At 43.3% G+C, this 22,098-nt stretch overlaps 1 protein-coding gene across 1 annotated transcript in view; it reads right to left on the bottom strand.

Moving 5' to 3' along the window:
• Positions 1 to 17,826: 17,826 nt before the first annotated feature.
• The window catches only part of Nsdhl (NAD(P) dependent steroid dehydrogenase-like), a 40,008-nt gene continuing 35,736 nt past the window's right edge, over positions 17,827 to 22,098 (bottom strand). The window contains exons 6-8 of the mRNA NM_010941.3: positions 21,141 to 21,283; positions 19,916 to 20,018; positions 17,827 to 19,073 (exon numbers count right to left, since the gene is read on the bottom strand). Of these exons, the coding sequence (NP_035071.3) occupies positions 18,741 to 19,073; positions 19,916 to 20,018; positions 21,141 to 21,283 (579 nt within the window). The 3' untranslated portion in view covers positions 17,827 to 18,740. The remainder of the gene's footprint in view (positions 19,074 to 19,915; positions 20,019 to 21,140; positions 21,284 to 22,098) is intronic.

Below are 22,098 nucleotides of genomic sequence, written 5' to 3'. Positions count from 1 at the left end.
ACTTCTATTTCCTTTAGTTCCTTCTCAGTTTCTCCTCTTTCTACAGGCCATACCCTCTGAATTTTTGAAGTATCCAGAAATCAGTCCTTGGAACTCTATTATACTCATATCTAAGATGATTTCAATCCTGCTTGTAACTTTAAATAGAATTCTAGTCTTTCAAGCCCATTCCTTGAATTCCAGGTTTTGGGATCACATGTTTTTTTTCAGTATCCCAATTTGCATATTCATTATGTGTCAACTAAAAAGACAACCCCCCCACACACAAACAAGAATGATTAGAGAACCTTGTTGAATATGATGTTGTAACAAACCTGTTTGACCTGACAATAGAATACTAATTTTCCTGCCCTAGCATCCCTAGTGTTTTAAATTCTTGCCAACACTTGATGCTGTGAGATGTGTTATGTTTGTCAGTACAGTGGATACAAGATGTTTATTACAAGAGTTCCCAAATTTATAAATTTAGATATTTGTTAATAGTTTGCACCTGCATTATCATCATGGTGAGGAAAATGAACCACAGGTATGCTCACTACAACACTGTTCACTGGTATTTTCAAAGCTTTTTTTATGCTGGGCACTATAGTATAAGCCTGTAATCGCAGCATTCAGTAGGCAAAGGCAGGAGGATCAGGAGTTCAAGACCAGCATGACTTTGTGTTACATAAGACTATGTTTTGAAACAAAACAAACAAACAACACTAGTGGCAAAACCTACCAAGTTTTAATCAATAGGTTTAAAATACCTGGCAGCAACAACTTAAAGGTTTATTTCGTTTATGGTTACAAAGGATAGCATGGCAGGAAAGCAGAACAGAGGGGCTCAGTCTATGGTGCTGGGAACTTGTACTTGTCACATGGTATGGACCAGGAAAATAAAGAACATAGGACTGTAACCCAATGTGATATACTCTTTAAAACTTGTACTTAATAACTTCTTTCTGTTAGGCTTTATGTTACAAAGATCCCACAACCTCCTCAAATAATACTAACAGCTGGGAACCAAGTGCCTTAACACATGCACTCATGGGCAACATTTCACATTCAAAACCATAACAACATCCCACATTTTATAGTGCGATACTCTGGCTGATCAAGATGATTTTAGATCTCAAGTTAGACACAAGAAATTATATACCACATTTTTAAATGGAAGAGGGAAATATGGCTTGCATAAAAATGAGGCACATTGGAGCCTGGCATGTTGATGCATGCCATTAATCCTCGGGAGTAGAGGTCTATGAGTTCAAAGTCAGACTAGTCTACATAGCATTAGGATGTATAGTGAGACCCTGTATCAAAAGAATAAAAAAGGAGGAGGAGGAGGAGGAGGAAGAGGAGGAGGAGGAGGAGGAGGAGGAGAAGAAGAAGAAGAAGAAGAAGAAGAAGAAGAAGAAGAAGAAGAAGAAGAAGAAAAAGAAGAAAAAGAAGAAAAAGAAGAAGAAGAAGAAGAAGAGATCCATGACAGCACAGTGTGATTTTATTTCTATAACAAAGGTATTGAGAAACAGCTTGGAGAATATTACTTGTTGTTATGGTCTATAAGCTGAAACTTGAGTCACTTTGTGGTTTTGTTGTTGTTGTTATTATTTTTTTGTTATTCTTTTTCTTTTTTTCCTTTTTTATTGGATATTTTATTTATTTACATTTCAAGTGTTAGCTCCTTTCCCAATTTTCCCTCCAAAAACTCCCTATCCCCTCCCCTGCTTCTATGAGGGTGCTCCCCCACCCACCCATCCACTCCCACCTCCCTACCCTGGCATTCCCCAACACTGGGGCATTGAGCCTTCACAGGACCAAGGGCCTCTCCTCTCATTGATGCCAGACAAGGCCATTCTTTGCTATATATGTGGCTGGAGCCATGGGTCCAGCAAGCACTTCCTGGCATCCACAATAGTGTCAGAGTTTGGCGATTGTATATGGGATGGACCCCCAGGTTGAGCCGACTCTGGATGGTCTTTCCTTTAGTCTCTGCTCCATACTTTGTCTCTGTAACTCCTTCCATGTGTATTTTGTTCCCCCTTCTAAGAAAGAGTGAAGTATCCACACTTTGGCCTTCCTTCTTCTTGAGCTTCATGTGGTTTGTGAATTGTATCTTGGGTATTCTGGCTTTTGGGCTAATATCCACTTATCAGTGAGTGCATATCATGTGTGTTCTTTTGTGACTGAGTTACCTCACTCAGGATGATATTTTCTAGTTCCATCCATTTGCCTAAGAATTTCATGAAGTCATTGTTTGTAATAGCTGAATAGCACTACATTGTGTAAATGTATCACACTTTCTGTATCTCTGTTGAAGGACATCTGGGTTATTTCCAGCTTCTGGCTATTATAAATAAGGCTGCTATGAACATAGTGTAACATGCATCCTTGTTAAATGTTGGAGCATCTTCTGGGTATATGCCCAGGAATGGTATAGCTGGGTCCTCAGGTAATACTATGTTCAATTTTCTGAGGAACCGCCAGACTGACTTCCAGAGTGGTTGAACAAGCTTGCAATCCCACCAGCAATGGAGGAATGTTCCTCTTTCTCCACATCCTTGCCAGCATCTGCTGTCATCTGAGTTTTTGATCTTATCCATTCTGACTGATGTGAGGTGGAATCTCAGGGTAGTTTTGATTTGCATTCCCTGATGATTAAGGATGTTGATCATTTCTTTAGGTGCTTCTCGGCCATTTGAGTTTCCTCAGTTGAAAATTTGTTGTTTAGCTCTGTTCCCCATTTTTAATAGGATTATTTTGTTCTCTAGGGCCTAACTTCTTGAGTTCTTTGTATATATTGGATATTAGCCCTATATCAGATGTAGGGTTGGTAAAGATCTTTTCCCAATCTTTTCATTGCTATTTTGTCCTATTGACAGTGTCCTTTGCCTTACGGAAGCTTTGCAATTTTATGAGGTCCCATTTGTCAATTCTTGATCTTAGAGCATAAGCCATTGGTGTTCTGTTCAGGAACTTTTCCCCTGTGCTCATATCTTTGAGGCTCTTCCCAACTTTCTCTTCTATGAGTTTCAGTGTACCTGGTTTTATGTGGAGGTCCTTAAACCATCCCTGCATCCCTGGAATGAAGCCTACTTGATCATGGCGAGAATTTTATTGAGTATTTTTGCATCGATATTCATAAGGGAAATTGGCCTGAAGTTCTCCTTTTTTTGTTGGGTCTTTGTGTGGTTTAGGTATAAGCATAATTGTGGCTTCATAGAATGAATTGTGTAGAGTACCTTCTGTTTCTATTTTGTGGAATAGTTTGTAGAGTATTGTTATTAGGTCTTCTTTGAAGGTCTGATAGAACTCTGCACTAAACCCACTAAAGCCATGCTGGGCTTTTATTAGTTGGGAGACTTTTAATGATTGCTTCTACATCTTTAGGGGTTATGGGAGTGTTCACATGGTTTATCTAATCCTGATTTAACTTTGGTACCTGGTATCTGTCTAGAAAATTGTCCATTTCATCCAGATTTTCCAGTTTTGTTGAGTATAGGCTTTTGTAGTAGGTTTAATGATTTTTTGAATTTCCTCCGCTTCTTTTGTTATGCCTCCCTTTTCATTTCTGATTTTGTTAATTTGGATTCTGTCTCTGTGCCCTCTGGTTAGTCTGGCTAAGGGTTTATCTTGTTGATTTTCTCAAAGAGCCAGCTCCTAGTTTTGCTGATTCTTTGTATAGATCTTTTTGTTTCTATTTGGTTGATTTCATCCCTAAGTTTGATTATTTCCTGTTGTCTACACCTCTTGTGTCTATTTGCTTCCTTTTGTTATAGAGCTTTCATGTGTGCTGTTAAGCTGCTAGTGTATGCTCTCTCCAGTTTCTTTTTGGAGGGAATCGAGCTATAAGTTTTCCTCTTAGCACTGCTTTCATTGTGTCCCATAAGTTTTGGAATGTTGTGCCTTCATTTTCATTAAATTCTAAAAAGTCTTTAAATTTTTTCTTTATTTGTTCCTTGACCAAGTTATCATCGAATAGAGTCTTCTTCAGCTTCCATGTGTATGTAGGCTTTCTGTTGTTTTAGGTGTTTACTCTGAGGTAATGTCTGTCTTTGTCACTGAGGTGCATTTCCTGTATGCAGCAAAATTCTGGGTCCTGTTTACATATCCAGTCTGTTATATATTAAGGAATAGTGATTGTTATTCCCTGTTATTTTTGTTTTTAGAGGTGGAATTATGTTTGTGTGCCTATCTTCTTTTGGGTTTGTTGAAAGAAGACTACTTTCTTGCTTTTCCAAGGGTGTAGTTTCCCTCCTTTTGTTGGAATTTTTCATCTGTTTTCCTTTGTAGGGCTGGATTTATGGGAAAATATTATGTAAGTTTGTTTTTGTCATGGAATATCTTGGTTTCTTCATCTATGGTAACTGAGAGTTTTGCTGGATATAGTAGCCTGGGCTGGCATTTGTGTTCTCTTAGGGTCTGTGTGACATCTGTCCAGGATCTCCTAGCTTTTATAGTCTCTGGTGAGAAGTCTGGTGTAATTCTGATAGGTCTGCCTTCATATGTTACTGGACTTTTTTCCCTTACAGCTTTTAATATTCTTTGTCTTTTTTTTTTTGTGACAGGGTTTCTCTGTGTTTCCCTGGCTGTCCTGGAACTCAGTTTGTAGACCAGGCTGGCTTCGAACTCAGAAATCTGCCTGTCTCTGCCTCCCAAGTGCTGGGATTAAAGGTGTGCGCCACCACTGTCCGGCCTTTCTTTGTCTTTTTGCATTTAGTGTTTTGACTATTATGTGACAGGAGAAATGTCTTTTCTGGTCCAATCTATTTGGAGTTCTGTAGGCTTCTTGTATGTTCATCATCTCTTTCTTTAGGTTAGGGAAGTTTTCTTCTATAATTTTGTTGAAGATATTTACTGGCCCCTTTAAATTGGGAGTCTTTGCTCTCTTCTATACCTATTATCCTTAGGTTTGGTCTTCTCATTGTGTCCTGGATTTCCTGGATGTTTTGGGTTAGGAGCTTTTTGCAATTTGCATTTTCTTTGACTGTTGTGTCAGTGTTTTCTATGGTATCTTCTGCACCTGAGATTCTCTCTTCTATCTCTTGTATTCTGTTGCTGATGCTCTCGCATCTATGGTTCCAGATTTCTTTCCTAGGTTTTCTAACTCCAGGGTTGTCTCCCTTTGTGACTTCTTTAATGTTTCTATTTTCATTTTTAGATCCTGGATGGTTTTGTTCCTTTCCTTCAACTGTTTGATTGTATATTCCTGTAACTAAGGGATTTTGTGTTCCCTCTTTAAGGACTTGTAACTATTTATTTACCTGTGTTCTCCTTTTTAAATTTTTTTTATTAGATATTTTCTTCATTTACATTTCAAATGCTATCCCAAAAGTCCCCTATACCCCCCGCCCTGCTCCCCTACCTACCCACTCCCACTTCTTGCCCCTGTACTGGGGCATATAAAGATTTCAAGTCCAATGGGCCTCTCTTTCCAGTGATGGCCAACTAGGCCATCTTCTGCTACATATGCAGCTAGAGACACGAGCTCTGGGGGTACTGGTTAGACCATATTGTTGTTCCACCTATAGGGTTGCAGACCCCTTCAGCTCCTTGGGTACTTTCTCTAGCTCCTCCATTGGGGGCCCTGTGTTCCATCCTATAGATGACTGTGAGCATCCACTTCTGTATTTGCAAGGCACTGTCAAAGCCATCCTGTATTTCTTTAAAGAAGTTATTTATGCCCTTCTTAATGTCCTCTATCATCATCATGAGAAGTGATTTTAGATCTGAATCTTGCTTTTCGGGTGTGCTGGAGTATCCAGGACTTGCTGTGGTGGGATAACTGGGTTCTGATGATGCCAAGTAGCCTTGGTTTCTGTTGCTTAGATTCTTGTGCTTGCCTCTCGCTATCTGGATATTTGTGGTGTTAGTTGGTTTTGCTGTCCCTGACACTCCTGTGGACCTCTTAGCCTGTGATCTTAGGTGTGTTAGCACTCCTGCAGAGACCAGCTCTGTCCTGGGTGGGATTTGGATATGCAGGCTTGTGTGACAGCTTTAGCTTTAGGATGCAGATGGAGACCAGAAGGACCCTGTCCCCAGCTGCTCCATGGTTCCTGTACCCTGTGTTCTCCTGGCAGGTCCTTCTTTGGAGAGTTATTGTAGTGAAAGTGGTGATCTCACCTGTGGGCTTAGGAGGGAGATCCTGGATCTCTCAGAGCAGGATTTGAGTAGTGTTGTTGTTGTTTTTGTTTTCTCATGTTCTATTTTGTATTTCCTATAATATTTCACTTTTAAAAAGATTTACTTATTTTATTTTATATGTATGGGTTTTTTTTTGCCTGAACATATATCTGTATACCACATGTATATCTGTATTCCACATGTGTGGAATGCCCATGGTGACCAGAAGAGGCCATCAGATCTCCTAGAACTGGGGTTATGTGGGTTGTCATGTGGGTGCTGGGAATCAAACCTTGGTACTCTGGAAGAACAACCATTACTCTTAACTGCTGATCCATCTCTCTACCCCTTTCATTTAAAAAACTGTCATTCCCGTAGTTCCAGTACTTCATAGGTAGAGACAGAAAGATCTGGAACTCAAGGGCATCCTCAATTACCTATAGAGTTCAACACCCAGCTGGCCTGGTCTCTGTGAAACCTTGTCTCAAAAACCAAACCAAACCAAACACCTTTCTATGAGTTATTGGCCAAGGAAGTTCCACTAGATCCCCAAATCATACAGCATACAGCATTTGCTCTTGGTGGCCCATTAGGACTAGATGTTACAAACCAATTGGTTAAGAAACCACCGATTTTGGTTGCAAGGCATATAGAAATCAAGATGAAAGCGATTTGGAAGCTTGTTTCCTGGTTAACTTTCATAGTGCCAGGATGTTATGTGCAGGTTGCTATGGAAGACTACTCATTAGTGGCCTTACCCAGCTGTGGATCCTGTATGCTGACCTGCCAGGCAATATTTTACCACTGGTGCAATTATCATATGACTGCTTGGAAGATAATCTCTTTCTGATTAGATTTGAGTCCTGATCTATAGTAGGCAATATATGTAAAACTGATCAAAAGGGAAAGTCACATGCCTTAGGGGACAACATACTATTGACGCTTTGTTAATTGGACATGTAGCCAAATTGTATTCTAAGTATTCATGATTATACCTACAGACTAACTAATGTTGCTCTCCACTGTAGGCAGAGAAGAATCTTTTTGTAATGGGTGGTGGTTAGTGCAGAGACTCATGATTGGGCAAAGTGCTGAGAATAAGTGACAGTTGAGTTTTAGCCCTTAGCAGGACACCCATATCATCCCTTCCAGGGCCCAGGTAGCATTGTGAAAGAGGGGGCAGAGAGAATATAAAAGCCTCCAAATGGAGAGGAGTGCTATGCAATGTTTTCTTTTTGTACAAATAGGAGAACCTTGGTTTGAATCCCTGGGGGCCCTTACAAAAATCAGAGCCTGGATGTGCCTGTAATCTCAGCATTGTGGAGCACAAAAAGGCAAGTTCAGGAAGCCTACTTGCAGCTAGCCTAGCTGAAGCAGTGAACTTCTGGTTCAGTGAGAGACCCCATCAAAAGGGGAAAGGCAGAGAGAGCAATGGAAGACACCCTAGGTGCTTCTCTGGCCTCCACATACACACATGGACCTGAACATTCATGTGTGTGCAGAATGTACTGAGGAATAAATGGTAAGCTGGGTAAGATCATTGATGAACTTTCTTCCCCAGCAGTCTGCATAGAACCTTCTGGAAGAAAGCTAGTTACCAGTCATCTTCAATATATTGTCCCCAGCCACTGCTCTGTGTTCGTGACTACAATGGCCATGTCATAGGCAGAACACTTCACAGCTTTCTTCTTCATTTTCAGGCCCTTATATTCTTTCTACCCCTTTTTCTATGGCCCCACATACCCAATATGAATACCACATACACACCCCACACACATAACCTCCACACACATAGCACATACCAAAAGGAAGAACAAGAGGTGGTGGTGGTGGTGGTAGAGGAGGTGGTGGTGGTAGAGGAGGAGGAGGAGGAGGAGGAGGAGGAGGAGGAGGAACAGGACACAACACTTATCCCTAACTGTTCAAGATGTATACAAAATTCAGCCCTTTGATATTCCAACACGGATCAGGGAGGCCCTACCCTTCCCTGGGGAGCTGTTGGCAGTTAATGGTTCTGGGGGAGGTGTGTCACTTTCATCTGTGGTCTACCCACTGGTAAATTGCCCACTTTCTAATAAAAACCCTCTTAGCAATGCTCATGCAAGTGATACTACTTAAACTTAGTGATTTCAAAAGATATAAAGGTAAGAGGGATGAGCTGGGATGAGGGGATCAGTAGGAGTGGTGAAGTAGGAGGTAGGATGAGTAAGATCTCAGTACACTGTACATGTGTGTGATTGCATGCTCACACATGCACACAGTTACTAAAAATTATGTTAAGAGTCTTTTTCAAAAATCATTTTCCAAAAATCAGTTTATCTCATATTTCCACATACAAAGTATCTAGAAGGTTTCACACAAAAAATGATTATAGTGGCTGCCTCTGGAAGTGGGTTTGTGTGGGCAGAATAAGAGGGCACTTAAATTTCTTTATTTCCTTCTGTGTTCTTTGATTTTTTTTATGACAGTACACTGCTTTCATAATAAAATCAACTAATAAAAACAAAAAAAGAAAGCTGTTCTTAGCATACAGGCTAGCTTTACCAGTCGCAGAAACTTCAGATTCAACTTGAACAGTGACTCTGATGCCCCCCTCCCCAAGTACTTTACAAAGAGCCAACTCAAGCCATGCCAAAGCACTCTTTCCAGGGAGCATATGAGACCCAGAGCCAATGGCAGTTTTTGCTTCTGAGTAGTGTCTTAAGCCATAAACTATAGTGCCACTGCTGGAAGGAGAAGTCATCCCCCAGAGACTCTGCACTACATCTACTAGAAATAGCAGTGCACACCTATAATCCCAGCCCTTCCCTCCCTGTAAAGTCTGGATTCTACGTAAAGGGCAATTAATGTGGAGTCACATTTGTTCACCTTCTATTAGCTCACCCTGTGGCCCCTTTGATGTAGGTTTCTTGGAGCAGCAGAATGTTTCTGTGTGGCTGGCACACGATTTCATATCCTCATTCCCAACTCTATTTTCCAGCTTTGACCAGGGAGGCCTGGGGTTCAGAGCCTGTTTGTGTTGGCTGCTTCCACCAATCATCTATTACTTAGAAATCAGAAATGCCATGTGAGACAATTTAGGGAAACTGTCTGGTCTTCAGGAATAAATGGTGGAGGAGAAGGCATCCATAGTAGGGTTGAGTGGCTTATGTGACAACCCAGAGAAGATGAAGTTGACATGCAATGACATGACTGGGACCCAGAGAGAACTAATTATGTAGGGATGTAGGCAGCTTGCCTTGGCCCCTTGAAGCTCCTGGTGGATATAGCATAAGAAAGAGTGAATATGTCAAGATGACCAGAGAAGGCCAGAGAGGAATCACAGTTTCATGAGAGGATTTCCATAAGGAAGGAGTTTGATAAAAGGTTCAGAAGTCACCTTGGTTGAGATTTACCTGCATGGCAAGGGTAGACCTCCTTTTCTAGGAGGCTTCCCTGCCTGGAGGAACAGTGACCACAAGCCTTCAATTGACATTTCAATCTGATCCAAATTTCGGTAACCACAAGACCAGAGACTTCTGATCCCTGCCTGACATGACATTACTGGAGAGACAAGACCATCTTGATGAAGCTGGATCAAGGCAAGTGATTCTCTTGCGGATGTTTACTTAATACTTATTTTGTCAGAAATAATTTCATTTCAGGTTCATACCACTTTGTGATGTAATGATAATTATTTACATTTTACACAGGGTGCCAAAATTGGCAAACCACTTCAAAGCGATATGGCTATATGCTCACACTACTCTAAGCTTCCGTATCCTTCTGTGGAGCATATCCCAAAGGGAAGGTACGATCCTTTTCCAGCTGTTCAGGGTGCCCCTGCCCCAATGGCAACAGCTAGTAGGGAGCACAGGAATACATTGGCCAGCAGTTCCTGATCTCAACAGGAAAGCTAATCTTTAAGAATGGCGCCAAACGCCTCTACTAGGTGTCCTGAGAAATCTACTCTTGATACTTTGGACCCCTTCTTTCTGCTACCTCCGTAAGAAGGCTTTTCCCTTTGGTGACAATTAAATTATTGGCTGGGGTTGGTGGCTTTTTTCTGTAGTCCTAGCATGTGGGAGTCTGAGGCAAGATTGCTTTGAGTCTGAGACCATTGTGGTGTGCATACTGAGTTTGAGGACACCCAGAGCTGCACACCAAGAGCCTGTCTCAAAAATGAACTAAAGAAATTTATGTTTAAGTAAAAATGTGTGTAAAATGCCTCACATGACCAAAGTAACATGATTGGCTTTTTAGTAGGACATTTCTGGATAGGTCAAGAGGTAACTTATACTTGGAAGCTTCAGTGTAAATGTTTTGCTTGCAATGGGAGTGAAGGTTTCACCAGTCACCAACAGGGAATAATCCATGACCAGCTGGCTTTCTTTCTGGGGGCTATGATCTTAGTTGCCTGTTGATGTGGCCCTTACTGAGAGTCTAGGCAGACAGATCTGATCCAGAATATATTCCTGTACTGCCTTCTAGCTGCTGTCATTGGTGTATGGTCCACAGGAGGATCCTGAGGCTTAGAGAAGTGAGGGCATACAGCCACATAGCTTTGAAGTGGCTGAGGCCAGATAGCAATCCAAAGCTCCTGGAGCCCTTCAGAAAAGCAATTGTGCTAGATTAAATAACTTGCCCTAAGGACACAATTCAATTTTGTAGCAACCAATGCTGCAAATCAGGCTTCTCCATAGATTTGGGCAGTAAAGGAGAGTGATGCAGAACTTCAGTTGATCCAGGGATCCTCTTCAACCTGGTGCCTTAACTTTGGATTCTGAGGCATGAAAGATGTCAAGAGGTAAAATAAGGCTATGACATAATCAAAGCTCATGGTTATTGTTGTCAAGTGTACTTCTAAAAGTTTGATAGTTGACTTTCCAATTTTTGAACTGAATTCTAGCCTACTGTATATTAATGAGAGCTACCTAAGCAATTGTACCCCTGCATCTACACCAACTTGCTTTGATACAAGACTATGTTCCATATACCTTCCTTACCTATGACTGTTGAGGTGGTGGAGTTTTATTTTTGGCATCTATGTTTATGTTTGGATTGTCATTTTCTTATTTTCTGTTCCCTTTAGGGAATGTTCCTTCTTTTTCTAGATTCTGTCAAATGGTTGAGAGAATCCATTTCCCTAAGTGTGAAGATTTTGTTGAGAGAATGAATTAGCTATCCATTCCAAAAGAAAAAAAAAACCCAGCAGCATATAAAAATCCATTGAAAGGAAGTGACTCATGTGATAGTGGGGGCCACTTGAGGAGGTCTACATTGCAGAGCACAGCCATAAAGAATAGCAAGCTGGGCCCTTTAGATATGGACCTATGCTGCAAACCACCACAACATAGATGATTGGCTGAGGCTGAGGGTCTAGGATCATCTCCCTATTTTACAGTTAATTCATGATGGACCTGAATCACTACTGCAGAGTATTTCACAGTAGCACCCAGATTAATTACTAGGGTCTCAACTATTTTGACTCATACTGACCCACCCAGCCCAAAAGTGTAGGTATTTGCCTCTGGCCAACAGTTTATTTTCTGAATCTCCAGATACCAGCTGCATGTTCTGCAATGAGATCCACTTCTGACACAAAGCTACCTAGAGTTAGTCCACTTCCCACAGGGTTGCCTCCACTTCAGATGCCAGTTCATGTCCTAAGTTGCCATCTGCCCTTCCTGATGGCTGGTTATAAACTCAGGGTTCTTATCAGCCCTTCCTCAAGTTCAATAGTTTACTTGAATGGCTTACAGAACTCTGGAAATGACTTTACCTGCTATTATTGTTTATTATTAAAAATGTAACTTAAGAACTTCTCAAAGAAAAAAACTACACAGGATGGAGTACAGAGGAAATGCTGACGGGTTTTCATGTCCTCTTGGGCAGACTATGGTTGGTTTTGATGTTAAGTCTTCCTAAAAGAACTAAGTGTTAAAGGCTTACTCCCTGTGGTGGTACTACCAGGAAATGATGAGAGTTTGAGTTTTAGAAGATATGTTTTCACAGGAGGTCTTTATTATTGTGGGGAGGGCCTAGGAAAAGGCCTATAGAGATATACCAGCCCCTCTCCCTTTCTTTTGTATTCTAGTGACAAGGTGAATGGTTTTTGTGTTGTCACAAACTTCCATCATGATGGCTGCTTCACTATAGGCCCAAGCTAATGGAGCCAAACATTCATGGTCAGAAATCCCTGAAAGTACAATAAAAAAGCAAAGTATTTCCATGTCTGTGTGCTTTTACATGGTCATACTTCTGAGCAGTCGCCAAAGAAGGCAAGAATCTGATTGAAGTAGTTGCCTGCCTAATCTTCTGAATTCTAAATTAAATATATACTTTAATACAGAGTGAAAACAAGAGAGTACATGGTTTGGTGGTTTGAGTTGTTAAAGGCTTACTTTCCTTTCGTAATATTAAGGATTGCAAGATAACTCAGCAATGATGGCCTTCATTTCTTTTCTTGTGAACAAAGACAGTCTTTGTATCACCAATGATGTTTAGGTCGATCTGTTGGGACACACAAGTGAAGTTTTCAGTAGATGGAGCCAAGAGCAGATCTGCCCGGTACAAAGTGATCCAGGCAGATGCATGTTGGATAAAGGGGTTATGGCTTCACATCTGAACAGCCTAAGCAGTGTGGCTGCTGTCATCAGGTTAACTAGTGGCAGAGTTAAAGGCAGTACTCTGACCTCAGTTTCCTGACCACCAATGATTCTGACATGGTGGGGACAGCCCCCACTCCTCATCAGGGCCCATGGGCTTTGATCTGAGTCTCCTCTAACTGAGTCTTCTTTAACTAATTTTGGCCTAGACTACCTCTGACTTCCAGCAGACTTTTGCCTCCAGGCCTTGCAAGCAGCTACTTACCCACTTCAAGTAATTCTTGCCTGCTGGGATCCTGAACATCATCACCAGAGGGATTCTTCTCCTTTTGGTTCTATTAGGCAAGAGGCACGAAGGTCTTCAGGGCCACAGGGCTACAGGGCCACAGGGCTTGGGCTCACAGTGTAGAATAAATGAAAGGATATGTGTTTTTGCAGGTGAAGCACTAGTAATATCATCTTGATGATGTGTGGCCAAGTGCAGATGATGCATGGCAGTGTAGTCCCTGTCGTCCTCAGTCACAGAAACCATTTGTGTGCCTATGCTGACTAAGTGTGCACATAACTGGCCATCTTTAAGTCTACGGAACTGAGATGAATGGAGGGCCCTCACCAGCCATGTTCTGTGGGACAGCTGGGAAAGGCTCAACATGTTACCACAAGACAAGACTCAGAGCCCAACAGTCACCAGACTGTGCTTGTGGCTAGATCTGGGCACAGGATGGAGATGATGTCACTAGAGCTTCACATTATTTCACTCAATTAAGTGCGAGTTAATTAGTATTCCCAAGGTGCTTTGAAGGGGAGGAGTGCTGTTTAGTCACTGGTGGGGTGGCAGTGAGAGGATACCTCACTTAGAAGACATGCAACACTTAGACCTCTGCAGACACGTGGGGAAGGTTAGTGTGCCAGGGCTGCTGGAACAAAGAACCACAAATCAGGGTGCTTAAAATGATGGAGTGGCTTCTCTCTCAGTTCTGAAAGTCGGAAGTCTGAAATAGAATGTTGGCAGTGAACCTCTAAGGATGGCCCTTTTTTGTGTCCTCCAGCCTTAGTAGCCCCAGGTGTTCTTCAGCTGTGACCACATGGTTCCCATCTGTTTCTTTCTCCACATGGCCATCTTCAGTCATAGTCTGTGGCTCTGTTCCCTTCTCTGAGAACACCATTATATTTGAATTCAGGCCCTGGAATAGTAACTTGATTTTATCTACACAGACTATTTACTAAAAAGGTCACCTCACAGGGATGAGGGCTTGGGCATGAAACCAAGGTCATGAAATCAGGCTTTCCAGTGTCTCTCTGACTGTATACTTTCTTGCCTTGCTGCTCCTTCCTTCATTTGAACAGCCTACAGTGATTTTTGGCACCTGGGGTCTTACTACTGTCATTGGTGCAGGGCCCAGCTTTTGCAGTATTCTTCGAAGAGTTACATAGTCCTATCCTGGAAACCCCTTCATTGGTATATGCTGGCTGAAAGCCTTTAGCTCAGCCTGCCAGCTTCCTTTTCAGACATGCTAATCACAGCACCACAGAAAGTACAAAGTAGTATGCCCAAGTGTCTGAGTCCCATACTTGCTGGAGCCAGAGACCCAGAGCAACTAGCAGATGTTCCAGTCCAGAGCCTGGAGCAGTGCTGAACGAGCACTTGCTCACCCTAGGCCACTGGATTCTCAGGAGAATCCACCCACATTTCTCAGCACCACCCTCCTGGTGACCTCTATGTAGGTTTTGCACTCATCAGTGACAAACCAGTCCAGGGAATGATCTGAATGGTTCTGGTTCAGGGCTGAAAGTATCTAACAGTTTTCTTAAGGTCTTGGACCCAGTGGAAGCCTAGCAGGCGCCCTTGTGGGGCAAGAAGGAGAATTAAGCACTTTCTTCTCTGAGCCAACTTGCCTGGCTGCCCTACCCCAGATTGGTGGCCAACTGAACCTGTTAGGACTTGCCTGTCCTTTGACCTCTCTTCTCTCTTTCAGTTAGCTTCCACACTGAGTTCTAGCATGTTTCACGCCTCATCAGGTGGCTTGGTACCTTCTCTCTGTGCTTCTCCAAGGTTTCAGGGCTTTAGACTCAAGGCTGCCTGGTCTCACTCACTTGAGTTGTTTCTGTCTCTACCTTTGTAGAGTTTTGCTCGATTGGTTTTGCTATGCAAAAAATTAGAGGACCAGGACACTTCTGCCCTGCAACCCCACCAGCCAGAGGTGGTCAAGAGTCTTAAAATGAAGAGATGATAATCCTGGATTATCTCAGTGGACATAAGGAAAATCTTACCTATTTTCATAAGAGTCAGTGAAAAATAAGATAGTATAAACAGAGATGGAAGTAATATGCTATGAAGAGAAGGGGCCACAAGCCAACAAAACAGATGATCACTAGATGCTGAAAACAAAAAGGCAAAATGGCAATCGTATCTGCTCCTACCCCTTCCCCACTGCCAGTGCGATGTGCCTGTCAATCAAGGAACAGCTCTGGCAGCCTGTCAATCATGGCTTAGCCAGGGCAGCCTAAGTTTTAGAATGATGCACATGTTCAGGTGTACGCTCCTGTGAGTGCATGTATGGAGGCCAGAAGAGGACATCAGGCATCTTCCTCTATTGTGTATCTTCCTCAATAGATGTCTACCTTATTCTACTGACACAAGGTCTCTCAGTGAACCTAAAGTTCATTGTTTTTGGTTAGGCTGGCAGCTAGCAAGTCCCAGAAATCTTCCTGTCTCTGTCCTACTCCTAGAGCTAGGATTACAGGCACATACACCCATGCCCAGCTTTTTATGCGAGTGCTGGGGATTTGAACTCAGTTCCTGGTGCTTGTACAACAATCATTCTTATTCATTGAGCCATCTCCCCAGACCCTACTTGTGCTTTTTGAAACCTTCAGGTTACAAACATATCAGATTGAAGCCTGCTATCCTGTAGGCTTAGGAACTCTTAGCTAGATTAGGCTGGCTGAGTATGAATGTGAAAGGTGGTGCTTATTGGCCAAAACAATTAGTTCCCATTCTGACTCTGAAAAGGATCTTTGGGGCTCCCTCAGGTGGCTAATGTGGGAATTGTTGGCTCTTGGCATACTAAGTGTGTACCTTCCATGAAATAGGTAAAGAATAGAAAGCCCTTAGCCTCTAAGGAACAAGAAGATCAGTCTGTAAGCGAGAGTGGGCAGTTGGGTCAATGGTTAATATATGACTGAGGACATAATTAGACGGACGTGTAAAAAGCGAGGGGAGCTGTAAGGAAGAAATTATGCTGGAGATAGACTTCGAAAGAGAATCAGGTGCTGCCTCCCCCACAGTGAGCTGGAGGTTGGGTATAGGATGCTGGCGCCGAGGAAGTGGGTAGAGGATGGCACAAGCTGTACTCTTGGGGATAAAAGAGTAGACTTGTGCGAAGATTATATGCCCCAGTACAGGGGAACACCAGGGCCAGGAAGTGGGAGTGGGTGGGTTGGGGAGGAGGGCAGGGAGGGGGAGGGTATAGGGGACTTTCGGGATAGCATTTGAAATGTCAATGAAGAATATATATATATATATAAAGAGTAGAGTTGGGAGGGAGAGGGTGTGAAAGGTGGACCAGCATGTGCGGCTTCACGGCATACCTGGAACCTGTGAAGGGCAAGAGGCCATTTCTGTCCTTTGCATGGCTTTCACTTTGGAGTCCTGGACTCCACAGTGGAAGAGCTAGTTTAGAGACTTGCAGACAGAGATGACTACTGCCCTCTTCCTTATCTCCTTTGGATCTCTCTCCAAAGCAGGTTTCCCTACAGCTGCTGAGTCCCAAATTCTCTAGCTTGCAATTTTTTATTAGGTCACAGTCTTATCTGACATATTGGTGAAAGACACATGCTGAAAGGCTAATTTATGGTACTCAGAGGTTGCAGATCCCACACATGTATGCTGGGACTGTGGCTCATCTCTACCCCAGCACTTCCTGCTGTTCCCCTAGGACACCAAGTCAGGAAAGAAGATCACCTGTGCTTAATGGACAGCTACCCTGTGCTGGCAGGACACTGGCTGCCTCTGTCCCTGAAAGAACCTATGGTCTGGCGGAAGTAGGAGAAAGCAAAGGCAGGAAACACATGAAATGAGGTGAAGGCCAAGAGCCACAGACTGAGGAGCGGGAGGGGATCTGGGAAGGAAAGGAATGGCCACAAAAATGCACTGTCAGCAAGCAGGACAACCTGAGCAAGTATATGGATGACAGGGTCAAAAGTGATGGTACAGTTTTGCTGCAATACAGTACATGTTAGCCTAGTGGTGGAAGTGGAAAGGTAGGCTGGGAGAACATTGAGATCTGCTAAAGCATTGTGAGTAGTGAGGTAGAATCTAGAATTGTTTTAGGTCTGACATCCCCAGGACTGGAAGAGGGACAGATCAGCTTGCTATCACAGCACACCTGACTCAGGTGCAGATGAGCCAGGAAGAACTAGGTCAGCAGCCATAGAGATGGGAAAAGGGACTGAAATGGGAGATCACCTCATTAGACATACAGAAAGTTAGCTGCCTTCCTCTGGCTCTGATTCTCTAGGGAGAAAGTACTGCATGGCAGATGCAGAGGCCAAGCTCCATGTTCTAGGCAGCTACTGTAGGTCATCAGAAATTCAACAGGTTGGGTAACCCCTAGGACTTCGGCCTGTGATGACAGCAAGTTGTGTCTTGTAGTGGCTGAGGTGAGGCTACTTCAGTGGTTGGAACTATCTGCAGGACTGGCAGGCACAGTGCCAGGTCTATCCCCTGTCACAGTTTGGGGTATGCCCAAGGCTGAAATTTCCTGGTGCTTGCATTTCCTCCAAAAGGGCATAGTGGGTGAGTGGGCCTGAGTCAGGAAAGCTGGGAAAGAGTGAGCAGTTAAGAATGTAGGGTCTGTCTCTTTCTAATTAACTCCGTCTTTGAGGTCTGAGGGGACACTGCTTCCACACCTAGTTCCTACACCAGATTCATTCACAGGACCATCTTCTTCCCATGGTATTCTGTCCTTTTCCATTTTTCATAATTTATTTGTATTTTATGTACATTGGTATTTTTGCCTGCAAGTGTGTTTGTGTGAGGGTGTCGGATCCCTTGGAACAGGAGTTACAGACAGTTATGAGTTACCATGTGGGTGCTGGGAACTGAACCTGGGACCTCTGGAAGAACAGCCAGCAACACAAACTGTATGGCTTTTATTTCTTTGTTATTTTCCCCCAATCATCTTACTGTTGAACAGTGATGAAGAAGAACTTAGAATTCTTCAAGAATACATTTCAATGAGTTCAGAGAACAGAAATGGCTGGATTGTTAGTGGCCTGTACTCTTTGGAAAGTGGCCTAATAATGTTCTGTGAAATGAGCTGCAAAGATGTCTGTAACCCATTCTGCCCCATCTCACGGAGGAGTTTCTACTCAAACATCATGTCGATGAAGGAGACCACTCTTTTTGGCTTATTGCCAAGCAGCCATCATCTCCTGTTTATTAGGAGCTGACCAGCTAACACAGCACACACTGTACCATTGCATTGCACCATCACTGAGCAATAAAGACCACACCAGAGTCTGTGGATAAATTGAAATGATTTATGGAAAAACAATAGAGGCAGACACTGCAACCATCTTTGAAAGAGACCTAGACAGTATGTGAGGGGCAAGGAACCAGCAGTGGATTTATCCTTAAGGATTGGGGATTACATTCATCAATACTTTGAGCTATTGTACTGTGATCATATAAAATGTATGTCTGAAGGCTTACTGTGTGTTTACAATTTCTGGTTTTGCTTCAATTTTTAAGACCCCAGATAAAGACTTCACTTTAGTGCTGTCTTTCTGATAATGAACCCAGGAGACAGAAGTAGGGGTGTGGGGGAGAGAAAAAGACCCAAGCAGTAGATTATGACTCTGCCTGAGAAGTTCAATGCTATCCTGGGAGAAATGTCTCCTGTTGTCACCTCCAATGTCATGGAGGGTGTCAGGTATGCTACCATCTAACCAGCAAGGGACACACAGGTCAAGAGAAACTCAGTTAAGGATATGCGTTCTTTAGAACAGAGAGGAGAAAGTTACTGGGGAGGGCACTGGGGAACTTCACTTGTCCTTCCGCAGGTGGTGGAAACTCTGCACAGTCCTTTCCACAGCTTCATCCATGGTGACCAGTGGCCGGTACCCAAAGAGCTTTTTGGCTTTTTCACAACTGTAATAGTGGAATGTTCCAGCCAATGCCACTCGAATTGGTGTAAAGGTTGGCTGGATTTGGATGAGAGGGCTGACCACCATCACCAGTAGAGATAGCAGGAAAGCAAGGTAATAGGCCATCCAGTAGGGGATGTGGTACTTAGGGGCCTCATAATTGAGGCCTGTCAGAATGCGGGACAGGAACGTCCAGAAAGGGATTGGTTCATCGTTGGTGATGTGAAATGCCTGGTAAAAGAACATGAAGTTAGAAAGGCCTGCACAGCTGCTAGAGTGATCAGGCCACACATGGGTCCCTAAGCTCAACTTGCTGGCTCCACTTCCAACTTCTGTGGAAAGCAAAGGCACACTGTCCAGCCTGCCCCATCTCTTTTGCAGGGGCACTAAATGGTGAGGTTGTGTTATCAAGCGTCACATGCCTAGCTGCAGCAATGTGCCCGTCTTAGACTCTCAGAATGGGCAGTGTTTAAGGGCAAAGAGGGGAGGTGATACAAATTCTACAAAAGGCCAGGACTTTAAGTGAAGTTTAGCTTGCACTTAGAAGGTTACATTTGGTTTTAATCTTTGCATGTAAGATCTATATTAGATCTTTTAAACCAAAAGCTATAACCACCCCATTTCCAACCACTCCCAAAGTGGGAAAATGGAAAATGTTCCCGGGGAGAAAAGAGTACTGAGTACTCAGGAGGGATTACAGAGCTAGCCCTGACAAGTAGGAGGCAACATGAAGGAACAGAATAGATTCTCTCCACTCTGCTGACTTCTGAGTATCAAATGTCAGGGAGTTCATACGCATCACTTGCTAGAGGAATATCAGGCCTGAGCAATGTGAGCCATGTGTGTGCGTGGGGAGGGAGGATGATGATCTGGACTATAAAAAGGAGAAAAATGAGGAGCAGGCATCCGCCCAATGTACATGTGGCCAGGCCTGGAGTGAACATGAGAGCTCTAGAGAAAAAAGCCTTGAGGTTTGGGTCTGTCCTGGCTGTCAACTCCAAAGTAATGTGATGTTGCTATGGTATAGAACTTCCCAGCGGATCCTAAAGTGCTGAGAGAAGCAAGTATCTTACCTTTCCACCTAGAGCTGCATCTTGGGAGAGGTGCTCAGCGGCTAAGATGTGTCCATGAACCACATTCTCCACGAAGGTGAAGTCCACCAGGTTTTCCCCATTTCTGTGGGTACACAGGAAGTATTTAAGTTGTGCTGAGTATCTGGATGCTGGCCCCACAAAGTTCCAGCATTGAGACATTAAATAAACTAATCTACTTCTACCTCAACAGTGCCTGCCTCTGGTACAGTTAAGTGATTGTAGCAGGTAAGGAAATGTGACCATGGAGAACCACTGGGGCTCTTGGGAGCAGTGAAATATTGAATACGAGAGCATGGTGTCCTGCATGTCTTGCAGGACGAGCACCAACGTGTCTTCTTAGGCTCAGATTTGAGGCATATATCTCAAACACTTGCCCAGGATACACCCCGCCAATGGACTTCCAGTTTTCTAGCACTGCCTCCGTAATCCCTCAAAGTTTTAAGTCAGGGGAATCAGTGAATGGTATCTTTCTAAAGCTTACACCACTCTGGAAATTGTAGAGTGACTGTATGTCGAAATAGTGTCTTGCAGATGAAATTAGTTATGGTAAGACTAGAGCAGAAGTCTTAGCTCAATGCTGATGTCTGTATCAGAGGTATGAGGTAGGAGTGATACAGTGGTATGCAAGGAGCAGCAACGACAAGCTTGGTGGCCTGTGGGCTCCTCACAGCAGCCAGGAGCTAGTCCTGCCAACAGCTGCATTAGACTTCTGGTTTCCATAACTGAGCATCAATTTTTGTTGTTTTAAGAACTGGGAATATAGTACTTTCAGGGAATCAACATGGAGGTCAACAGAGAAGCTCACATGTATGGTCTAAATGTTTCTGTTCCCTCAATATTCTTGTTAGAATCTAATCCTCAATGTACTTATGTTTGGAGGTGGAAACTTTACAGGGTAATTAGAACATGAGAGTGCTGCCCCCGGGAATAGGGGCCTCATAAAGATACACAGCAGGTAGGAGGACTAGATAGTTCTTAGCAGACATTGCTAAGTTCTCTTAGCAGATACCAATTTTGCTGACAGCTGATCTTGGACTTCTCAGTCTCCAGAACTGTGAGCTCTGAGTTACTCCTGTTTGTGATGTTACCCACACTATACTACTTTGTTAAAAAAGCCCGAATAGACTCAGACAGTCTCAAATTATTTTCTACATGTGTGATCACAGTCAGAATGGATCACAGAGAGCAATGGGAGCTGCCTTACCCAATCATGAACTTCATTTTGCCCTTTCTAGCTGCATCAATTAGGATTGGGACCAACTGGGGGTCCCTTGGGCCGAAAATGCCATGAGGACGAATGGCTGCGGTTAAAAAATTCTTCTTAGGGTCGTTGGCATCCAGTACTGCCTGAAAGAGAGCAGGAGAGAAAGGAGCCACTATAAGACGTTTCCTGAGCTAAGATAGTACCTTACTATGTGTGGAATACTTCCCACTAGGAGGCAGACCTATGACATATTTGGTGTGTGTGCAGGACACTGGACAGTTGTCTGCCTTGGGACAGCACACTATAACTCTATCCCACTTGTCCCTGAAAAACCAACAAGGCAGGAGAATCTGGCTAACATCTGCTAGGATTGAAATCAGAAAGTTTAGGTTGGGTATAATGGCTATTTACACATGCAGCCAGAAGGTGTATCCTGGCTTCTTTAATTGCTGGAAAGGGTATGAGAGTTCTAGTTAGTGAAGTAGTCTTGAGCCTCCAGCAAGGCTGCTACCACCAAAAGAGCTCCTGAATTCAGTGTCGTGTGTGAAGCTTCAAGCATACTCATGCACCATTAATAAAGGGTTCAGTCAACAACAGATACATAGAGTTGGGGAGCTGGCTCAGTCAGCAAAACTTTTACTTTGCAAGCACAAGGATATGAGTTTGATCCCCTACAACCCATGTCAAAATATGTGGAGGTGCATGTTTATAATCCCATGGCTATGGAGACAGGCACAGGAGGATATGTGAGGGAGGCTTGATGGATAACCATTTTAGTCTAATTGGTGAGTTCTAGGTCAGTGTGCATGCTTATAATCCCAAGGCTATGAAGAGAGACACTTGAAGATAACCGAGGCTTACTAAACAACCACTTTAGAACTAGTGAGTTCCAGGTCAATGAATGACCTTGTCTCAAAGGAGGTGGACAATATTCCAGAAGATGATACCTGCCTCAATA

Source organism: Mus musculus, chromosome X, assembly GCF_000001635.26.
Source record: "Mus musculus strain C57BL/6J chromosome X, GRCm38.p6 C57BL/6J".
NCBI classification, from domain to species: domain Eukaryota; kingdom Metazoa; phylum Chordata; class Mammalia; order Rodentia; family Muridae; genus Mus; species Mus musculus.
The sequence above is the reverse complement of the archived record's forward strand: the minus strand, read 5'-3'. Positions and strand labels throughout refer to the sequence as shown.